The 18256-nt window shown below is 41.1% G+C and overlaps 1 protein-coding gene across 1 annotated transcript in view; it reads left to right on the plus strand.

Moving 5' to 3' along the window:
* Positions 1-18256, plus strand: part of LOC125018157 (transmembrane protein 163-like) — a 62643-nt gene that overhangs the window by 31765 nt on the left and 12622 nt on the right. Inside the window, exons 3-4 of the mRNA XM_047601894.1 lie at positions 14752-14795; positions 16505-16596. Coding sequence (XP_047457850.1) covers positions 14752-14795; positions 16505-16596 — 136 coding nt within the window. The remainder of the gene's footprint in view (positions 1-14751; positions 14796-16504; positions 16597-18256) is intronic.

Below are 18256 nucleotides of genomic sequence, written 5' to 3' on the forward strand. Positions count from 1 at the left end.
AACAACATTTACCTTGTTCTTTCAGCCTCCTGAGGAGAAAAAGAGTCTCCTCTTTGTATGTACATTGTTGTACTTGTTGAGTGCATTAGAATATTTGTAGTCATTAGTCCTTCAGACCAGACAGCATTAAACATGGCCGATACTAACTGACAGGAGAAAAAATATTAACATCATCTCAAGATCCTAACGCACTCTCTTTTGTTTCTTCTTCTATTTGTGCTTCTGTTTGTGGTCACAACCTTCTTTTCAACTACACCAATCAGGCACAACATTGTGACCACCTTCCTAATATTGTGTAGGCCTTACTTGTGCCTCCAAAACAGTTGTGACTCATCAGAGAATGGACATGGGTCTTCTGAGGGTGTCCTGTGGTGTCTGGGAATAGAATAAGTTGCTAGTTGTGTCCTGTGGATCATCTCACAGATACTTGATCAGTTTGGGATCTAGTGAATTAGGAGGTCAGATCAACGCCTACTGTTCTTCATGTTTTTTTGAGTTGTTCCTAAACCGTTTGTGTGCCATCATGGAGTCTCACTGCTATGGGTTGGGGGTGTCTGGTCTGGTCTAGGTGGGTGGTGCATGTCTAAGTAACATCAACATGAATCCCAGGTCTAAAAGTTTCCCAGCAGAACATCGTGTTGTCAAAAGATGGACAATGTTTCTCCTGTCAGTGGTCATAATGTTATGCCTGCATATGAAAATACGTGTGTTCCTACAAAAAAAACAACATTTACATTAGTTTTTAAATGTGATCAGTAAGAAATGAGCATTTTGCTGCATGCCTTCACCTTTTGTCCTCATCGTAGTTTGTTTGCTTTGTAGAAAGAAAATGTTCTTAAGCTGAGTTGTCGGAAGAAATTGGCTGATATCGACACAAAGAGGTGCCGTTAAATTGCCACAGCTCTCAAGTGAGTGTCTGTGGCGAGGTTGGAGGGAATTATGTTTAATATTTAACTCAGAAATATAATGATAAAAAAAAAAAAACCCTAGTAATTTCTAACTCTGCTCCAGCGCCTGATCCTGCTGCTAACGGCAGAAAAACACATCTGTGGTTAAAAAGAACCTCTGACTCTGCTGAACGTTGTCTGCTTCTGTTTTTCTTTTTTTACCATTTTAACTGTATTTAAATCTCAAACATAAGTTCCTCCAACCTCACCACATGTAGGATCACTGGACGAGGAGCTGGACAGACAGACATGCAGCTAGCGCAGTGGCTCAGGTGTCCTATCGACCTCGTCACGTGAAGCTAAGTCAGACTCAGGTGAATCCATTCTGCCATAAGCCAAATGTATGTCAGGAGAACCTGCACACACATGTATGCCCTGTGTTCAATGTCCTCGCACCTGTGGTTTTCATGTGGCGCGGACTGTGGACCGTTCCACGTTTGTCTGAGCATTTGTTGTAGCAATTGCTTTTCTCGCCCACTCTCCAGTGGAACTTAAATCTAGTCTAGTTTAGTTTTAGTGTGCAGTTTGGCATAATGAAGCACAGATATCTATAAATTATTACTCCCTGTATTGCTGCCAGGGAACCCTGAAAATAAATTAGTTAGGTGAACAGTTCCACTGTGGGGAGATCACTTCAAGTTCCTGCCAGCTCCTGCTCTGATGCACCCAGTGGAAGGACTCATTGAGTTTGTTTGTTTGCTCGTTATAATTAGGCGGCGTTTAACTAAAACACAAACAATCGAGTTATGTAACTTTGAATGTTCTATTTTCTGTCTTCCTTTTGATTTCTTTTTCTGGAGCAATTTTAAAAAATAAAGGAGAGGGGAAAAAATTAATGATGACTGGTGATGATGCAAGTAGTCACAAGCACAGTCTGTTGTGTTGAGTTAGTTATGCAGTTATGTAACGAAAGCAGGAGATGTGGTATTTTGTGCATCAGAAGGAGAACACGTGAATAACCATGTCACTGTTCTTGCTTCATTCTTTAAGTGTCAAACTAAGGGTGTTAAATCTTTGTTTTCTACTGTAGGCTCACAAATCATGCAACCAAAGTGACTGTAGAATCAGGGAGAGGCAGGATGTCCCCCTATATGGGGAATGGTTTTTGTTTCTGGTGACAGTGAAACAGGAAGCTGACATAACATGATCAGCTCCAACTTGTTTCTGACAGTGTCACTCAGTCTTTCTCAGTTTTTCTCAGTTGTAACCGAGTGGAAACAGAGGTGGTTCTAGCCTGCTTACGGTTATCTTCTGTAAAGTACCCATCCCTTCCCCAGCCACACCCTTCCAGTCCCTGCACACACTCACAAAAAATAAATAAAAACATGTCTCTATGTCCCCTTAATGCTAGCACAGCACCACGCTCCATCTTGGCTTCTCATTCTGCAGAAGTGCCACTTCCTATTTAGCTTTTTGTTTTTCATATGCATTGCCAGTTTCCATATGTTCATGCAGACTCCATTCATGGCGTGTAAGCAAAGAGCTTGCTTCCAGTCTGTTGGTGCTTCCTGAGGTAGTTAAATGCTTTTTATTTCTTGGAAAAATAGCTTGCAACAAAAGCAGAGGAAGCTGTCGTCCATGTTCACATGACTGAGTTTCATTCTTGACTTTTGAGCTAAACAAAACAAAGTCTCACATGCTCACTCTACATGCTGAATATAATACAATGTTATGCATATGCAGTGATAGACATCCTGTAAAATATACAGATGAAATCTAGTACATTTATCCAAAGGCAGTTGGCAGTTGGCCACGACATTTGAAATCCCACCACTTTTCACATTTTGTTCTGCCGTCAGCTTCTGAGCGATGCTAGATAGGTCCAGAGTTGGCAAAGATAGTCCAAGTTGGCAAGAGAAACACAAACAATATGAAAAGGACGACTCTAACAGGAGCAGTTTTAACAGTTGGAAACCAGCTGAATGCTGGCGGAGGTTTGGGCTCTATCAAGAGCATTTTAGTGTGAGATAGCATGGAACAGACAGTATTAAAACAGTGCTTCATTATTTAATTAATCTCTTTACTCATTTAATGATTATTTTTAAATGGAACATAAATTGCTGGTTGCTGTGACTTTGGAACGAAATGTTTTTCACTTTTTGTTGTTCACAAGCAGATCCATGATGGCTTTTACAAATCATTTCTGAACAAGAGCCACATCCGTAGATATTCCCATTCGGTTTTCAGTCCAATTCTGTCTTTTGTTGTTTATAACAGAAACCACAAGTTGCAGTGCATTTGTAGAAAAATCCACAAAGATACAGTTAAGTTTGGTTAATTTTATATTTTAGTAGAGGAGAAGAATCAGCCACAACATTATGACCACGGAGGAGAAGTGAAGAACATTGACCATCTTGTGACAATTCAGTGTTCTGCTGGGAAACTTTTGGACCTGGTATTTGTGTGGGTGTTACCTAGACATGTACCATCCACCTAGACCGGACCAGACACCCCCACTCCATAGTAATGACACTCCTTGATGGCAGCATCTATCCCCAGCAGGATGCACACACACAAACAGTTTACGTCACACACATCCCAAACTGATCAAGTATCTGTGGAATGATCCACAGACCCATAGGACCCAAAGATCCCCACTAACAACATCCTGTTACCAGACACCATAGGACACCCTCAGAAGACCCATGTCCATTCTATGATGAGTCACAATTGGCACAAGGGAGACCTACACAATATTAGGAAGGTGGTCGTAGTGTTATGCCTGATCGGTGTATGTGTCAATGATAATTGACCTCTAGACTCTAAATTACCCTAATTACTGTGACAAAAGTCACAGTCACTTTGGTAGATTATCCTTCAGACCAATAATTTAGTCACTGTATCCCCTGCATCAGATCTAATACCATTTCCTTTGCTAAACTACAGCACTGGTAGCTGCCAAGGAGCAGCGAAACAACCAGTTCTTTTCTCTGCCGCTCAGTGGAGATCTGTAGAGGTTAGTCAGTCTGTTCATAATAAATTTCTTCATATTACTGTCACATTATTTGCCACAAGATAAATGCATCACAGTGAGTCTCTCTGCTGTGAGAACACTAAGGGATTAATGAATAGTTATTTTATTATTATACCAACATAATCCATTCATGACTGTCAGATCTTGTTGACATAATTCGTACCCAGCTATCAAGCATTGAAATAACATTATCAGTTCCACAAGTGAATTGATCTCTGGTCGACAATGACACGTTTGTTTCTCAGCAGGAGATGTTGGTATGATAAAAAACCTGGAACGCCACTGAAAGTTCCTTAAGCTTTTAAAACGTTTCCAGGATAAAGCTCTTTAAAACCTGCAGGTGTGAAGGAAGCATTAGTCCAATCAGCCGTGCGCTTGTCCTAGCTTAATCTCTGCACGAAGCCCAGTGAGTCCCCAGTGCCAAGCTGCTCACAGATGGCGCCTCCCTCGCTGTGCCCATCCAGTGCAGTTCTGCCCCGCTACAAGCACAAATCAATACTGTGAGGGAAGAGGGCTGATAGAGCAATGGAGTGGGGGAGACCGTGAGGGAGGTACCACGGATGTTAATGCAGGGAAGGTGAAATGGAGAGAGGAGTGAAGAAAGGAGACAGAGGAGACAAATTAGAAGCAAAAAGAAAAAGATGGCGATAGGAGTGACTGACAGGAGTAAAGAGAGGAGGGGAGGTAGTGTAGAACGGTGATTAATGGTTAAACTAAAATTGGGTGAAACAGGGAGGAAAGATGGGAAGATGAAGACAACTGCAGCAAAGAGGACAGATAAGGAGAAAGAGCAAAAAAGAAAAAAGATAATTTCTCTTTTAGAAGGCAGCCTGAGACAAGGGGTGAGCAACGGAGTCGCCCACGGGGGACAGAGAGGGGGGAAGAGGACAGAAAAAGCTGGAGCCTAAAAAGAAAGAGTGAGAGAAAGGGGTGCAGGAGGAAGAGAGGAAGTATCCCACCAGGGTTTTTCCGCAGGGTGAACTTAGCCGGAGTGCAAGGCACAGCAAAGAGCTGAGCCGAGCTGAGCAGTAGGTCCTGAATTATTAAACACAATATTTTGCAGCTGAGCAAACGGCCGCAGCCATGTCTGATGTGTCTGCTGAGGAGGCAAAGACTTTGTATCTGTGTGTTAGGTTCTTGCAATAGCTTCAGGCAATCGTTCTGATTAGCACATGTTTTATATGCAAGTGCTGGTCGCTTCTATCTATCTATCTATCTATCTATCTATCTATCTATCTATCTATCTATCTATCTATCTATCTATCTATCTATCTATCTATGTAAATAGATGATATTGTGTAGGTCTCCCTGCGAGGAATGATATGGACCCCCTCTGAGGGTATCCGATGGCACCAGGACATTGGTGGTTGGGGGTTTCAGGTCCCATGGGTTGAGTGGAGGGGCCTGTGTGGATCAGGTTTGTTCCAGCACATCCTGCAGATGCTTGATCAGTTTGGGATCTAGTGTATTTGGAGGCCAGGTCAACACATTTAGCTGTTCTTAATGTTTTTAATCAGTTTTTGTGGTGTGTCAGACTCCATTGTCCTGCATGGGATGGCTGCTGCTGTCAGAGAGTAACGTGACGTCTAAGTATCATCCACATGAATGACAGGACCAAAGGTTTCCCAACAGAACATTGGCTTGTGAGGAGATCAATGCTATTAATGAAGATGATCAATGCTAGTGACTTCACATGTGAGGGGTTTTGATCATGTGCTTGAATGACGGCTATGTGCAGGTGTATGTCCATTTAAATCCCTTAATTAATATGGAAGCAACGTCCTGGGGGCTTGTGTTGAAACTCCCTGCCCCAGGGGAGATCGACCAGACAAACACACATGAAAGCACACTCTGGCTACACACATACTCTATACCGTACATGTGAGTTCACATATACGGTATAGAGTACGGTAATCACACAAATACTCATACACATACTGCACTCATACAACCCTGCTTTCTAGTATTGTGTTTACATGTTATGATATTAATTTCCCATTAATTGTATTAAAATTGTAGTACATGCTAGGTAAGGCTAGCTGAGTAGTTTTAGTAGTTAGTAGTTGTAGACTCCAGGACGCTGGAACTCACTGTTAAGCCTTCTTGTGGTGTCGTGGGCCTAAATTTACAAAACATCAGTGAAGGAAGGTGCCCACGTCAAAACCCCAATGATGTGCCACATACTGCCCACTGCTGTTGGCTACGCTAGTTAGCTGGTGTCTTCTCGTGTTTTACTTCCAATCATGGCAGATGGGGGAAGTGTTGGTTGAAGTGTAGTTGCAAATCCCATCACTTCTTACCTGCTGTTTTTGACTATGCTAGTTAGCTGGTGGTTAGATGTTAATATGACTAATCACACCAGGCACAATGAGGGGATTATACAAATGCAAAATGCAAGTTAATGACGTAGGTGCACGATGTACCCCATGTCCTCACAGTCATAGCTCACCTGTGGCTAACGGCTAAACGAGGCTCCTCATCAATATTATGGAACTGGTTTGGATATCAGAAGGTGGATGGAGAACAAACACGACCCCCTGAAGTGCACAAGCCAGAGGATGATGAAAGCACTCACATCCTCTAGTAAATTAGGGTGACCAGATCCCCGATTTCTGGGTTCCCCATTTTGGATGGACATTTTGCCTCCCGTCTAAAGCTGCTGTTGTGTGTTTTATGAATGATAAAAAAAAAAAATTAAAAAAAATGTTGCATGCGGACTACAACAACATTTATTACGGTAGCTGGTCCTGCTGCTATTGACGTTGCAGACATAGCAGCTTAAGTAACTTATTTGACTACAACTTGTACCATCTTAGAACTGAAGACCTAACGTAGTGACAGAAAAAACAAGGATTTTAGCGTTATCGCAATACCAAAATTTATCGTGACAAATTAGCCCATATCGCCCGTCCGTGCTCTGCACAGGTGTCTGCATTGCCGCTGTAGTCTCTGCATCAACTTTAAGTATTGTATTAGTCGCAGAGCTCACTCTACATCTGTGTGAAAGGGAGAGCCACAGCAGGACACGACACCCTACACACCATCGCCGGTATGTTGCATGTGCGCCTGTGACTCCAGATGGGGCATCGTGTTATCTGAAAGCTCTCACTGGGGTAAAATCACAGCTTTTTTTTTTTTTTTTTTTTTTTTAATAGTTCTGCACGAACGTGCAAAAGAGATATTATGAGGAGGTTTTTCTTAGCACCACTCTGGCACAATCTGTGAAAGAGGATGTTTGAGACATGAATGTATTGATAGTTTTGTCTAATTTGTGCAGATGAAGTTACTTGAGATGTAAATATTAGGGTATTTGCACATACTTAGCAGCCCTACATGAGCTGCTAATTCTGCAAATATTTATACCTTCAATTTTTACATATTCATTTTTTTACATCATGATTCAGAGGTCACCTTGAGCTTTTTTATCCCAACATGGCAGAGTGAAAACATTTTGCGAATATCCATTTCACAGAATGTTCTGTCAATGAAATCTGCGGCATCCTGGAGAGTAAAATGTTCTTTTCCACGTGCTGCAGTTTCTGCCCAGACACATGTATTTGCATACAAACCTTGTTTATTCCAGCCTTAATGATGCATAATTCCTCCTCCCTGTCAGCTATCCTCCTTCTGTGTCTTGTCTCCTTTTCTTTCCCCGCTTCTCTGTCCCGCTCTCATACTCCTTTCTCTGGCTATTTACTCACCAGCCTCTGTTTACCATTCCCTTCTTGTCATTACACTCCGCAAATAAAAGATCTAGCAGCACCCCATTGTGCAGTAAAACCAAAACAAACGGCCGGTGGGAGGACCGCAAAGCTGAATCCTTTTCATTATCCTGGGATTGTTAAGTGGTTTTCTTCAACTTCAGTAAATGTGCCTATTGGGATCTTGTTTTATTTTTATCAGAGTGCAGATGAGTCACCTCAATTGGACTGGAAGCTCGGAAAGCCATTGATTAGCAGCATGAGAGTGGCTCCTGTAATCTCTCTCTCTGTTCTTGTTCCTCTTGCTTTAATCTCTCACCTTTCTGTTTCTCTCTCACCCACACCATCTCTCTGCCTGTCTGTCTCGCTCCGTCATTTGTCTGTCCATCTGCTGCCCTCACAACCTCTGCCAATTACTCCTTTGCTCCTTGTAACGTTACAGAGTTTCACATCTTGTGGTTGAGCTCTTGCCCTCGAGCAGAAGATGGGAGGACAGGATTACATTTCTATTTGATTCTATTTGATTGCGAATGATTCTCCTAATTTGATGTGGACTCTTTTCTCACAGGCACCAGCGGGGGTGGTGTGAGGGATAATGGGATAGAAGGCTGTAGGAATTGCCTCTCCAACCGCAGTGCTATACGTACTGTTCTCTCAGCAGACAGACAGACAGGTTGACAGAGACTACACAAATAGATTTATAGCTTTAACATCATCATCAACATCATTGTTGAAGGTTTTTTTTTGTAGTTTGCTCTGGAGGAGTATGCTACTGTCATATAATTCCAGTAGCTTGGAGAGACCATCTCTCTACTTGGCCTATTTGCTTTATGTTTTATATCAGGGGTCTTCAACATTCTTCAGGCCAAGGACCCCAAACTGATGGAGAGATTAGGTAGGGACCCCCTACCTACTATATGTGTTCTATATTAAACTCGGCCTAGTACTATTTATAGTACTATTTATAAATATACATTATTATTATCATTTTGCATTCAATATTATGCTAGTCAGATAATACACAGGTTCAAATATTAATTTCTTTATTACAAACATGTGCAACAGTAGGGTGGCCATGCAACTGCCAGAAACATAAACATACCTACGTACATGACATAGCTAAATTATTTAAACATAGCTAAATGTAGTAGAGACACTAGTCTGATACTGATACACTGATCCATCAGTAGTTAGCTGATAGGAGTGGGCTGCACTGTTAGCTTATGCTAATATTTTACCTGGGGACTTTAAGAGGCTCTCGACCAATTGTGAGGAACCTGACAGAATATACAGCCTTGTGATTGGCTCAGCAGGGGCGGAGACTACTGTGTACAGGAAGCTTAGATTGACGGGTCTCGGCTAGTGTGGCGCTCTGTGTGAAACACTTCGCCGTTGAGACAGCTCCTGTATCTCCTGTCTTCTGCCTCCATTTATTCCTTTATTAAAATACGTTTGATTCATGTTAAAGTGTATTTAAAAAATTGTAAATGTTTGCAGGAAAATGAAAAAAATATGTAAAAAATGTCTAATCGACCAAATATTTTGCGACCCACCCCTGCAGTACCTCCATGGATGCCCTAGGGCTCGCAGACCCCCCATTGAGGACCTATGTTTTATGCCAAGATGGAACATTATCCCTCATTCTAATGCTAGGCATACACAAATAATAGGTAACCATGGTAATTATGTTTCTGGATGAATTGTAATGAATGTAATGTGAATACCATGAGTGGATCAACAGACACCCATGAAACAAGTTATGACTGAATCAAACTGTAATCTAATTTTACTTTGGAGGGCTGACTAAAAGATATTAGAGCAGTATCACAATAAGACAGTAACCATGGTAAACACTTTACCTGATATATTTCATTATTGATTTAACATCTAGTTTAAAGTGCCACACTCACACTATAGTAAATGTGCTTTGATACTATATATGTATCCATCATGTTTCTGTTCTTTGGTAAGTGAGCACTGACATTGCCAGATGGGAAAGTCTTGGGAAAATTATACACTGTACGCCCCTATCATGTATACTTTCATTCATGAGCGTGGCCTCCAGCTGAGAACAACCTAGCTGAAGAACTATTTCAGTATGACTATGATATCCTGCTCGTTGGACCTCGGCAGGTTGTTTGATCAGATGCCGCCTCATCTATGTTCTGCTTCTTAATGGTGCCAAGGGAACATTAGAGAGAGAGGATGTTGAGCGTTGGAAGTGGTTCCAGTTCTTGCATAACTTACTGGTAATTAGGTCTCACTGCTGCCAAGTCGTAACCATTACTACAGCCACAGTAAGCTGTGCAGGTGTAGGCAGGGCATCTGACTGGTCTATGAGGGACAGAATAGAATAGACTAGAATAGAATAGAATAGAATAGAATAGAATAGAATAGAATAGAATAGAATAGAATATTTGTTCATATTCATTTGTGACACCTGCCTTTGCATCTCCCCCGCACCACCCCCAACGATATCAGGTTCCTCTTCCACCAGCTCCTCCTCTGCTTTCCCTCCTTGTTTCCCCAGTCTTGTTAGCACTGGTCACGCATGCTTGCCTCCCTGATTAACTAACAACCCAGAGGATGTTACAGAGAACAGTGTCTGCTCGCCTCCAGAGAGGCATCGATTTGCTGGCAGGCGGTAACCACACAGACGGCTGGCACATTGAAATGAGCTTTAGAGCAGAAACTGGAAAAATTAATAACTGTCACGAGATGAAAACCTACCATTTTCAAATTATCAGATTTATTGAGAGATGATTTCTGTCTTTTTGGCCCAACCAACATGTGCACACCTACATAATATTATGCATGTTAAAATCAGGGCAGACATGAAGTTAATGACAGCAGAGATGAGCTCAAGATGGCGATGAAGCTGAGCTGCTTCCCAATTCCCCAATGAGACGCAGTGAGAGGACATCTGTTCTTTCGAGAACATTTTAAGCATATCACAATGAGAGACTGCCAGTGTGTATGCATGTTTGCACAAACTGCTTCCACGGTGTAAGCGCTGCTTAACATTCCAGCTTGCTTCCGAAGACAGACCGCCAGATAAATGGTTTATTATGCAGTGCCAAGTTCAGAGGAAACAGTCAAACACTCATGGTGTGATCTTCCATCCGCGACAACTTTATTCCAACTTTATTTGCTCTTAACGTCTGAAGAAGGAGGTTTTAAACATTGTGCTATGTGTCATTATTCCTGTGTTGTTTCAGTGAGAGTTGTTTCTGGAACAAATCCCCATTACTAATTCCCATAACACAATTCTTACTTATGTTGAGCCTGTGTGATAATGTGATACACCAGATTCTCTCCAGTATAATGAGAAAATCTTGTCCATGCCCTTGGAATTTAGAATTAAGAAGAAGTTAAAAGTTGCTTCAGGTCACTTTGTTATTTAGACATGTCTTGGAATTGTACACACCAATCAGGCCTAATATCATGACCACCTCCCTAATATTGTGTACATCTCCCTCGTGACTCAGCAGAGAATGGAGATCTAGTTTGGGATCTAATGAATTTGGAGGCCAGGTCAACACCTTGTGCTGTTCTTCATGTTTTTCTGAGTTGTTCCTATGTTGTTCCTGTGTGTGCCTGTGTCGGGCTGTACCATGAGTGTCACTGCTATGGGGTGGGGGTGTCTGGTCTGGTCTAGGTGGATGCTACATGTCTAAGTAACATCCACATTAATGAATGCCAGGTCCAAAAGTTTCCCAGCAGAAACGCTGCGTTGTCACGAGATGGTCAATGTTATTAACTTATGTTCTCAGTGGTTTTAATGTTGTGGCTGATCTGTCTATGAGTTGCTGAGGCGTGTCACACATATTACTGGGTTAAACATGTGACAGTTTAAAGGTCAGTGCCCCTCAGTCGACAGGTTTGAGCGCTGAGCGCTTACACCAGAAGCTCTCCTGGAATGTGGACGGTCACACATGGAGGCTTTTACGTCCAGGAGCCAATTATCCCTCCACACAACCAACATCACCCGACGCACAGCACATCTCAAATCACTCTAAAGACAACACAACACAAAAAATTTTGGAAGAGAGAAAGAAATGAAACGTTAACTTTTATATCACAGATTTTGACCTTGTTTCTAAAAACAGAACACACATACGGCTGTACGAGCGTTACACAGCTCGGAAAACTTGACTAAGGGTGCCCCTGAGCATAGCAGCGAGCATTAAGAATACCTACAAGGATGGGATTATGGCTCGGCTGGGAAGCTCCCTAGAGAGGAGGCGGGGCAAACACTTGTCAGTTTGCTTTTTATGAATGGCATCATGCATATACACACACAAAAATCACACTATATGGTCTGATCTCCTGGTGGTTATATGTACACTCAGTACACCAAAATCATTGTATGTTCCCTGTAGATATATAACGCTCCAAAAAAGCTTATGCCCCAAATAAAGCAGCAATCTGTCTTCAACATGTACTCATCTATATGAGCAGCAGTGATAAACAACGATCAGAGTTAGTTTCTGAAGATTCTCATGGGTAATGGCATACCCAACAAAAAAGATGAAACAAGGGTTTCATTAATAGACAATAACACAGGCTGATACTTTACTTGAGCAGACAAGCTTCTTGGCTTATGACAAATACTGATAAAAAAAATATGTTTGCAGGGTCAAACAACAACAAGCTCATTTTTTGCCCTATAGATCGATAGTATTATATTTATGAAGCTATGAGGATAGATTTCTGCTCTCTGGCTCAGTTGTCGTGATTTCTTTTGCAAGGAAAAGAACAACACTACTAATTCATGACACTCACTGTACAGCAGACTAAATAGTCCCTGAATTGGGTTTTTGAACAATAGGTAGAATAAAGCTGACACGCTCTCTGTTTCTGGACTGTCCAGATGGGTCGCACTGAACCCCGGAGATTCATAAATGGTGTGCGTGGAGCAGCAAGATCTAAGCAGGATGACTAATGGCTGCCAGAGAAAGAGACACAGACACCAGACGGAAGGGAAAGAAAGAAAGAAAGCGATGTGTGTCAAAGGAAATCAGAATGTGAGAGTCTGAGAGAAAAGGCTAGCCAGGAGACTGGCTGGGTAGAGGGAGAGGGAAAAGATTAAAGCTCGCTTCTCGAGTTGAAACCGACTCCCAGCTTGCCCTCAAATCTCCTGTTACCATGGTGATTTAACTGCCGATGCGGTGTCCCCCGAGACTCTGTCCTGAAAACACAGGAGGGAAGGCAGAAAGAGCAAAGCGCACAAGGACAGCTTGAAGGACGAAATAGCACAGGTGTGCGACACGAGGGCTTCACTGCAATGAAAGCACCAGGCCTTCTGTCCCATTCATAAAACCTCAGTTTAGTCTTTTGAAAAGGTTGCTTTTTTTTTTTTAGTTAACTGACGTCAAATTCAGAATCAAAAATATCACAGGCTGCCACACGTCTTGTTTGTTTTCCTCTTATTTTATGTAGGGAAACTAAATTTAAAGCTGTAGCAGTCAGTATGTTTCTTGTTCATGCACCAGTTTTGATCTACAACAGGTGTGTCAAACATATGGTCCACGTATGGCTTGGTGGTATACGGGTTCATTCCAAATACCGGTATTTTTTCCATTATGTTATGAATTTTTAATATACTGGTGTACTAGTCTTAATTACACAGTGTTTGGAAAGTTGTGCTGCAAGATACTGTTTCAGACCGGACCATTTTCAGTGTGGCACTCTTTTGTCACAAATAAAAGATGCTGTATCAGTAGTTTTACTTATTTATTTATTTTTAAGGTGACCAGACGTCCCTGATATCTGGGGACAGTCCCCGGTTTGGATGACCTGTCCCCTGGCAAAAGTTGCCCCCATAAAAAAGCTTTTTATGAGTGAGAAAAAAATGTTGCGCACAGACTACAATTATTACGGTAGCCGTATCGTACGGGTGCTTTTGACATTACAAACGCAGCAGTTTAAATATGTTTAAATATGAGTAAATGTATCACAATAAATTAAACCATAATTGTCCCCATTGTGAACATGTGATTATGCATGAAAAAAACAAAAAAAAAACCAAAACGTGATATCCTCTGAATTTTGAAAAATACATTGATAAATTTTGGTCATACTGCCCATCCTTAGGCCTGCACCAGTGGGTCCTATCAGGCCCGAAAATTTCATATAAAACTATAAGATGGCAGCAATGCGCTGAAATTGCACTATTTTTTTCATTCAAAATTTCAAGTTATTCATAAAATGTTTTGTGAAAAGATAGTTCATTAATGTAAACATTGTCATAATGTACTTCTTTGCCGTACAACAAAGGGGAAACAGCTGAAGTTTTGTATTGATCGGTTATTATGATATTATGGTACTGATCAGGCCCACTTGAGATCAAATTGGGCTGTATGTGGACCCCTGAACCACCAGATCAATTCTGTACTACACTCCTGTTGGTGTTTCGATTAAACTGTTTAAATTCAATAGAAGTTAATGTTGACATTAAATTGTGTTTCTTGCATCGACCAAACAAGACACTGTGAACTGCTGAGAACGAAGCAAGTTCTCTGGTTGCTCAGAAAGTCCAAACCGGAAGGTGTTGCTGCTATTAACCCACAGAGAATTAGTAAGGCTGTTTGCTAACGTGTTAGACATGCCATGTTTAAATGATAATGACAGCGGTGCATTTATAGACAGTTTTTCAGACTTTCTGTGTTTACTTTATTTGACTAAAGATTTTAGGCATGTAGTGTATATAGTGCGTAGGTTGAGATGCTGATACATAATCAAGACCTTGGTCACTATTGTTTCTGGGGTTGTGGCAAATTTTCTGGTATTTCTTAAACTTTACTTTGTTTATTTGTACGGTATGGCCTAGAGAGCTAAGTGTACTGCAGCTCAAGAAACACAAGGAAAATGTCTTCATCAAATTTGACAAAACATGTGTTGCAAATACTCTCAACACCAGCAAATACAGAAATACTCACAAAAAATACTGACAACACCAACTCTGGCTTCTCTCAACCATCGTAAATGTGACTGTCAGAGTAATTATGGTTAATGCAGTTGGAAAGGTGTGAATGAATTGCATTTTGTATTCAGCTATGGCAGAAATCACTAACGTTCTCTCTGTCTGTCTGTCTGTCTGTGTCTGTCTGTCTGTTTGTCTCCACAGCTGTATCATTCATGAGACACAGCGCATCAGCTTTTGGATTTGCCGTGAGTTTCAGTTCCCCTCTTCCCTCCATTTGCATTGATCAATTAGTCATAGCTTGGCTCTTCGTGATTTATTAATGAGGCCGGTTACCAAAGTGTTATTGGTCCCTTTGTCTCCAAGGTAACAGAGCAGAGAAAAGGGACCGGGCTTCGAGTTCAGGTTGAATGTCAAGATGCAATTTTTTTTTTTTTTTTCTCATATGTTTGATAAATAGGTCTGCAGGCTCTCAGCTGAAGAAAGCTTCTTAAAGGAGTTCCTATTATTGAGGGGAAATGACCAAGACTGTAATTAGTTTAAATATAAGACTCGATAGCAGTAAAGGGAAAATTAAAATATCCACACCCCAGGACAGAGAGGAAATGTAATTAGCGTGATGTGATTAAAATATTAGAAACCAATAAACTGCCGTGCCAGCTATCTACATATTAAACATTTTAATTAGCAAGTGCTGGGCTGTGGATGACAGTTTAATAAAGTAGCTATTAGAAATTGGAAAGCGATAACCTAATTGCAAAGGGGTTAGATCTTGGCAAGTGATCATAGCTTTTGATAGTATAATGTTGAAAGGCTACATTTTTATTTCAGTTTTTACATTTTGTGAAAATTAAATGATAATGACGGTACCAATTATTTATGATCATCCCTTCAGGGGAGACGCGGCGTTCTTTGGTCATCTGGAGAAAGGTTGAAAATGAGGCACAAAGTCATAAATAAAATTAATAATAAAGTTTATCTCTTGGAATTACTTGTGGCAGTAACACACCAACACCAGTTTCCTGGTTACCTAACCTTTTTTTTGTGTGTGTAGGTCCTGTTTGATTTACACTATAGAGAGCTTTAAAACTTTAAAATCAGAAACTGATACATAACCTGAAAATGTGCTAAAAGATGAGGCACCTGCTTTTATTCTACTCTGAAATAACAAGCCTGACATATGAAACAGTACTCCAGAAAATCTGTTTTATTAAAAAAAGAAAAAGAAACTAATTTCTAATTTCTATTGGTTTATAACCACTGTCACTTGATATCATTTGATACATTGGGAATTTATGGCAAATAAGCTACCACATTACATATTTTTTTAATTTTAGACAAATAACTAAAAATTCCACTTGCAGAAATTACATTTTAGCCTTTAAATATTTTGTTAAATTAGAAAAATTTGGAGAAAAAAAATATGTCGAGCGTAATACTGATTGTATCATGAAATGATACAATCAGTATTACGCAGCGATATAACAAATTCACTACAATCAGTATATCCTTGCTGTATCACATCTGATACACAACTTTTCAACACGATTTTACTGTAACAGAATGCATGAAGTATGAAGTCATTACAAGTTGATTCTATAAAGAAAATATTCATAGGGACATGTCATTTACAATATACGTGATGTTCTAACCCTAACCTTTCTAAAAATGGGCAAAGAAAAAAAAAATCCATGGGAGCAGCCATGTTGGAAATGGCTGCCTAATGCCTTCTAGTGACTGCAGAGCATGGATAAATCCACCAGGGGGCAGATGACAAGTATCAAATTGTGTACAGAAGGTTTTTATATTAGGCATTATAGGGTTCAGTCCACGTTTTTGGTTGCGTTGCCATTAATATTTCACTGGATTCTGTTTTTGTTTTGCTTTTGCTGCCATTGTGATAACTTTCCTCTCCTCCCTTCTCTTATTGGCTTCCTGGTCCCTGTTTCTGCTGTAGTTCGACGCTACGCTGGATGTCCTGTCATCAGTCATTGTCCTTTGGCGCTACAGCAATGCAGCAGCTGTGCACTCCGCGCACAGAGAATACATGTGAGTACAAAACACCGTGCCGGCTTTAATTAATGTTTGATTAATGATGCAACTTGGGCTACTTCTCTCCACCTGCATCAAAGCAACAGCTCCTGCGTGTATTCATCAGCGATTTCTACTTGGGCTGTTTTAGGTGCGAGCATTGTATCATTGCCTTTACAGTCCAGCCATTTACTGCATGTTTGCTACCTGCCTTGACATTTTTTTGAACGAAAAATCATCTGCGTAGCTGTTCTTTCATATAGCTGAGATATGAAAAGGGTAGAAAAAAGTGGTTGAAGCACTGCAGATATAAAAAGTCTGTAAAGCCCTTTTCTAAATATATTAGTGTCACTAAATGGGATCATATTACTGTCCTTACATGACATGTTGTGCTATGCTTTGAGGGTGTGCAGTCCTGTCTTCTTAGACCTTGTATGCTCGATACAGCCACACAGATTTCTGTCACTTAATGGAGCACTACCTTCTTAACCGAACAAAGCGACTTACAGTACGTCTCTGTATAGCACTGCTGCACACAAACCTGTTAATCCATCAGTTTTCGGGCTTGTAGTTGTAGCTCAGCCGAGATAACTGTCAGGTTGCAGAGAGCCCTGTTCGTCTTACAAGAACACCTCTCCTTAGCTCAGGGGTGTCTCAGATGATGAAAGACCGAGCTGCCACTCTCCCATCCTTTAACACACAGGCAGAATCAGCTGTTTTCAAGCATTATGGTTTCAAGCTGGCACAATAAGGTTGACCCATGGATCTTTGTGCATGATTTTAGACTTCCTGGAAGTGGGTACTCATAAAGAATGAGAAAAACTTGACGGCTTGCGAGTCGGGGCCAGAGTTTTTATTTCCTCAGCATCAGAATCTTGAGAATTAAAGTGGCGCCAATTACCGTAATTATCACGGTTTGAATTTGAATGTAGCGGATGTTCATTAGGTTTAAAAGTCCCACACTATAGCGTGGATGTATACATGCTGGAAGTTTGTCGCACTTTGGAACTGAGGAATAGGCGTAGCAGTGTGCCTGGTCACAATCGTGTGTGCCTTGGAGAGCTAGATGCCTGTTGTCTGTCAATTCCTTGTGTGCGACCACCATCACAGTCGGAGAAGAAGCAGCGCCACTTCACTGCACTTGTCAAAATACCGCGTTCATGTGCTCTGCGGTGAGATAGATGAGAGACAGATATTGTAATGTGGACCCAGCAGATGTGTCAAAGCATGTGAACCACAGAAAGCATTTCCCAGAGAAAATGCATTCTCGTAAAACACCAGCGTCCAAATAGACTGGAAACTGGTCTTGAGGTCAAATGTAGCGTCATACTTTAAGAACTCTATGTGGCTAGTTAGCATATGTGTGTTCAACTCCTTTGTTTACTGATTGAAAGGCATTGGTGCATATTTGCTGTATCGTTGATAATTTTATCACTAGTTTTAAGGTGTGGGGATGACTTGACTATAATTCAGGGAAGAGGTAATAATGGCAGAATTTACTGTTTGTTCGGCTGGCACCAAGGACAAGGCCAATGCAGTAAAGTATAACTATTTATATCCAGTCTTTCTGAGCCTCGATGCAACAGCTATAGTGATACAAGCAGAAAGGAAAGGAAAGTGTGGCAGCTCTCCTTTTAGCTGCCTTAAAATATTGCTCAACGTCATCTTCCTGTGAAGC

This window comes from Mugil cephalus, chromosome 12, assembly GCF_022458985.1.
Source record: "Mugil cephalus isolate CIBA_MC_2020 chromosome 12, CIBA_Mcephalus_1.1, whole genome shotgun sequence".
Classification (NCBI taxonomy): domain Eukaryota; kingdom Metazoa; phylum Chordata; class Actinopteri; order Mugiliformes; family Mugilidae; genus Mugil; species Mugil cephalus.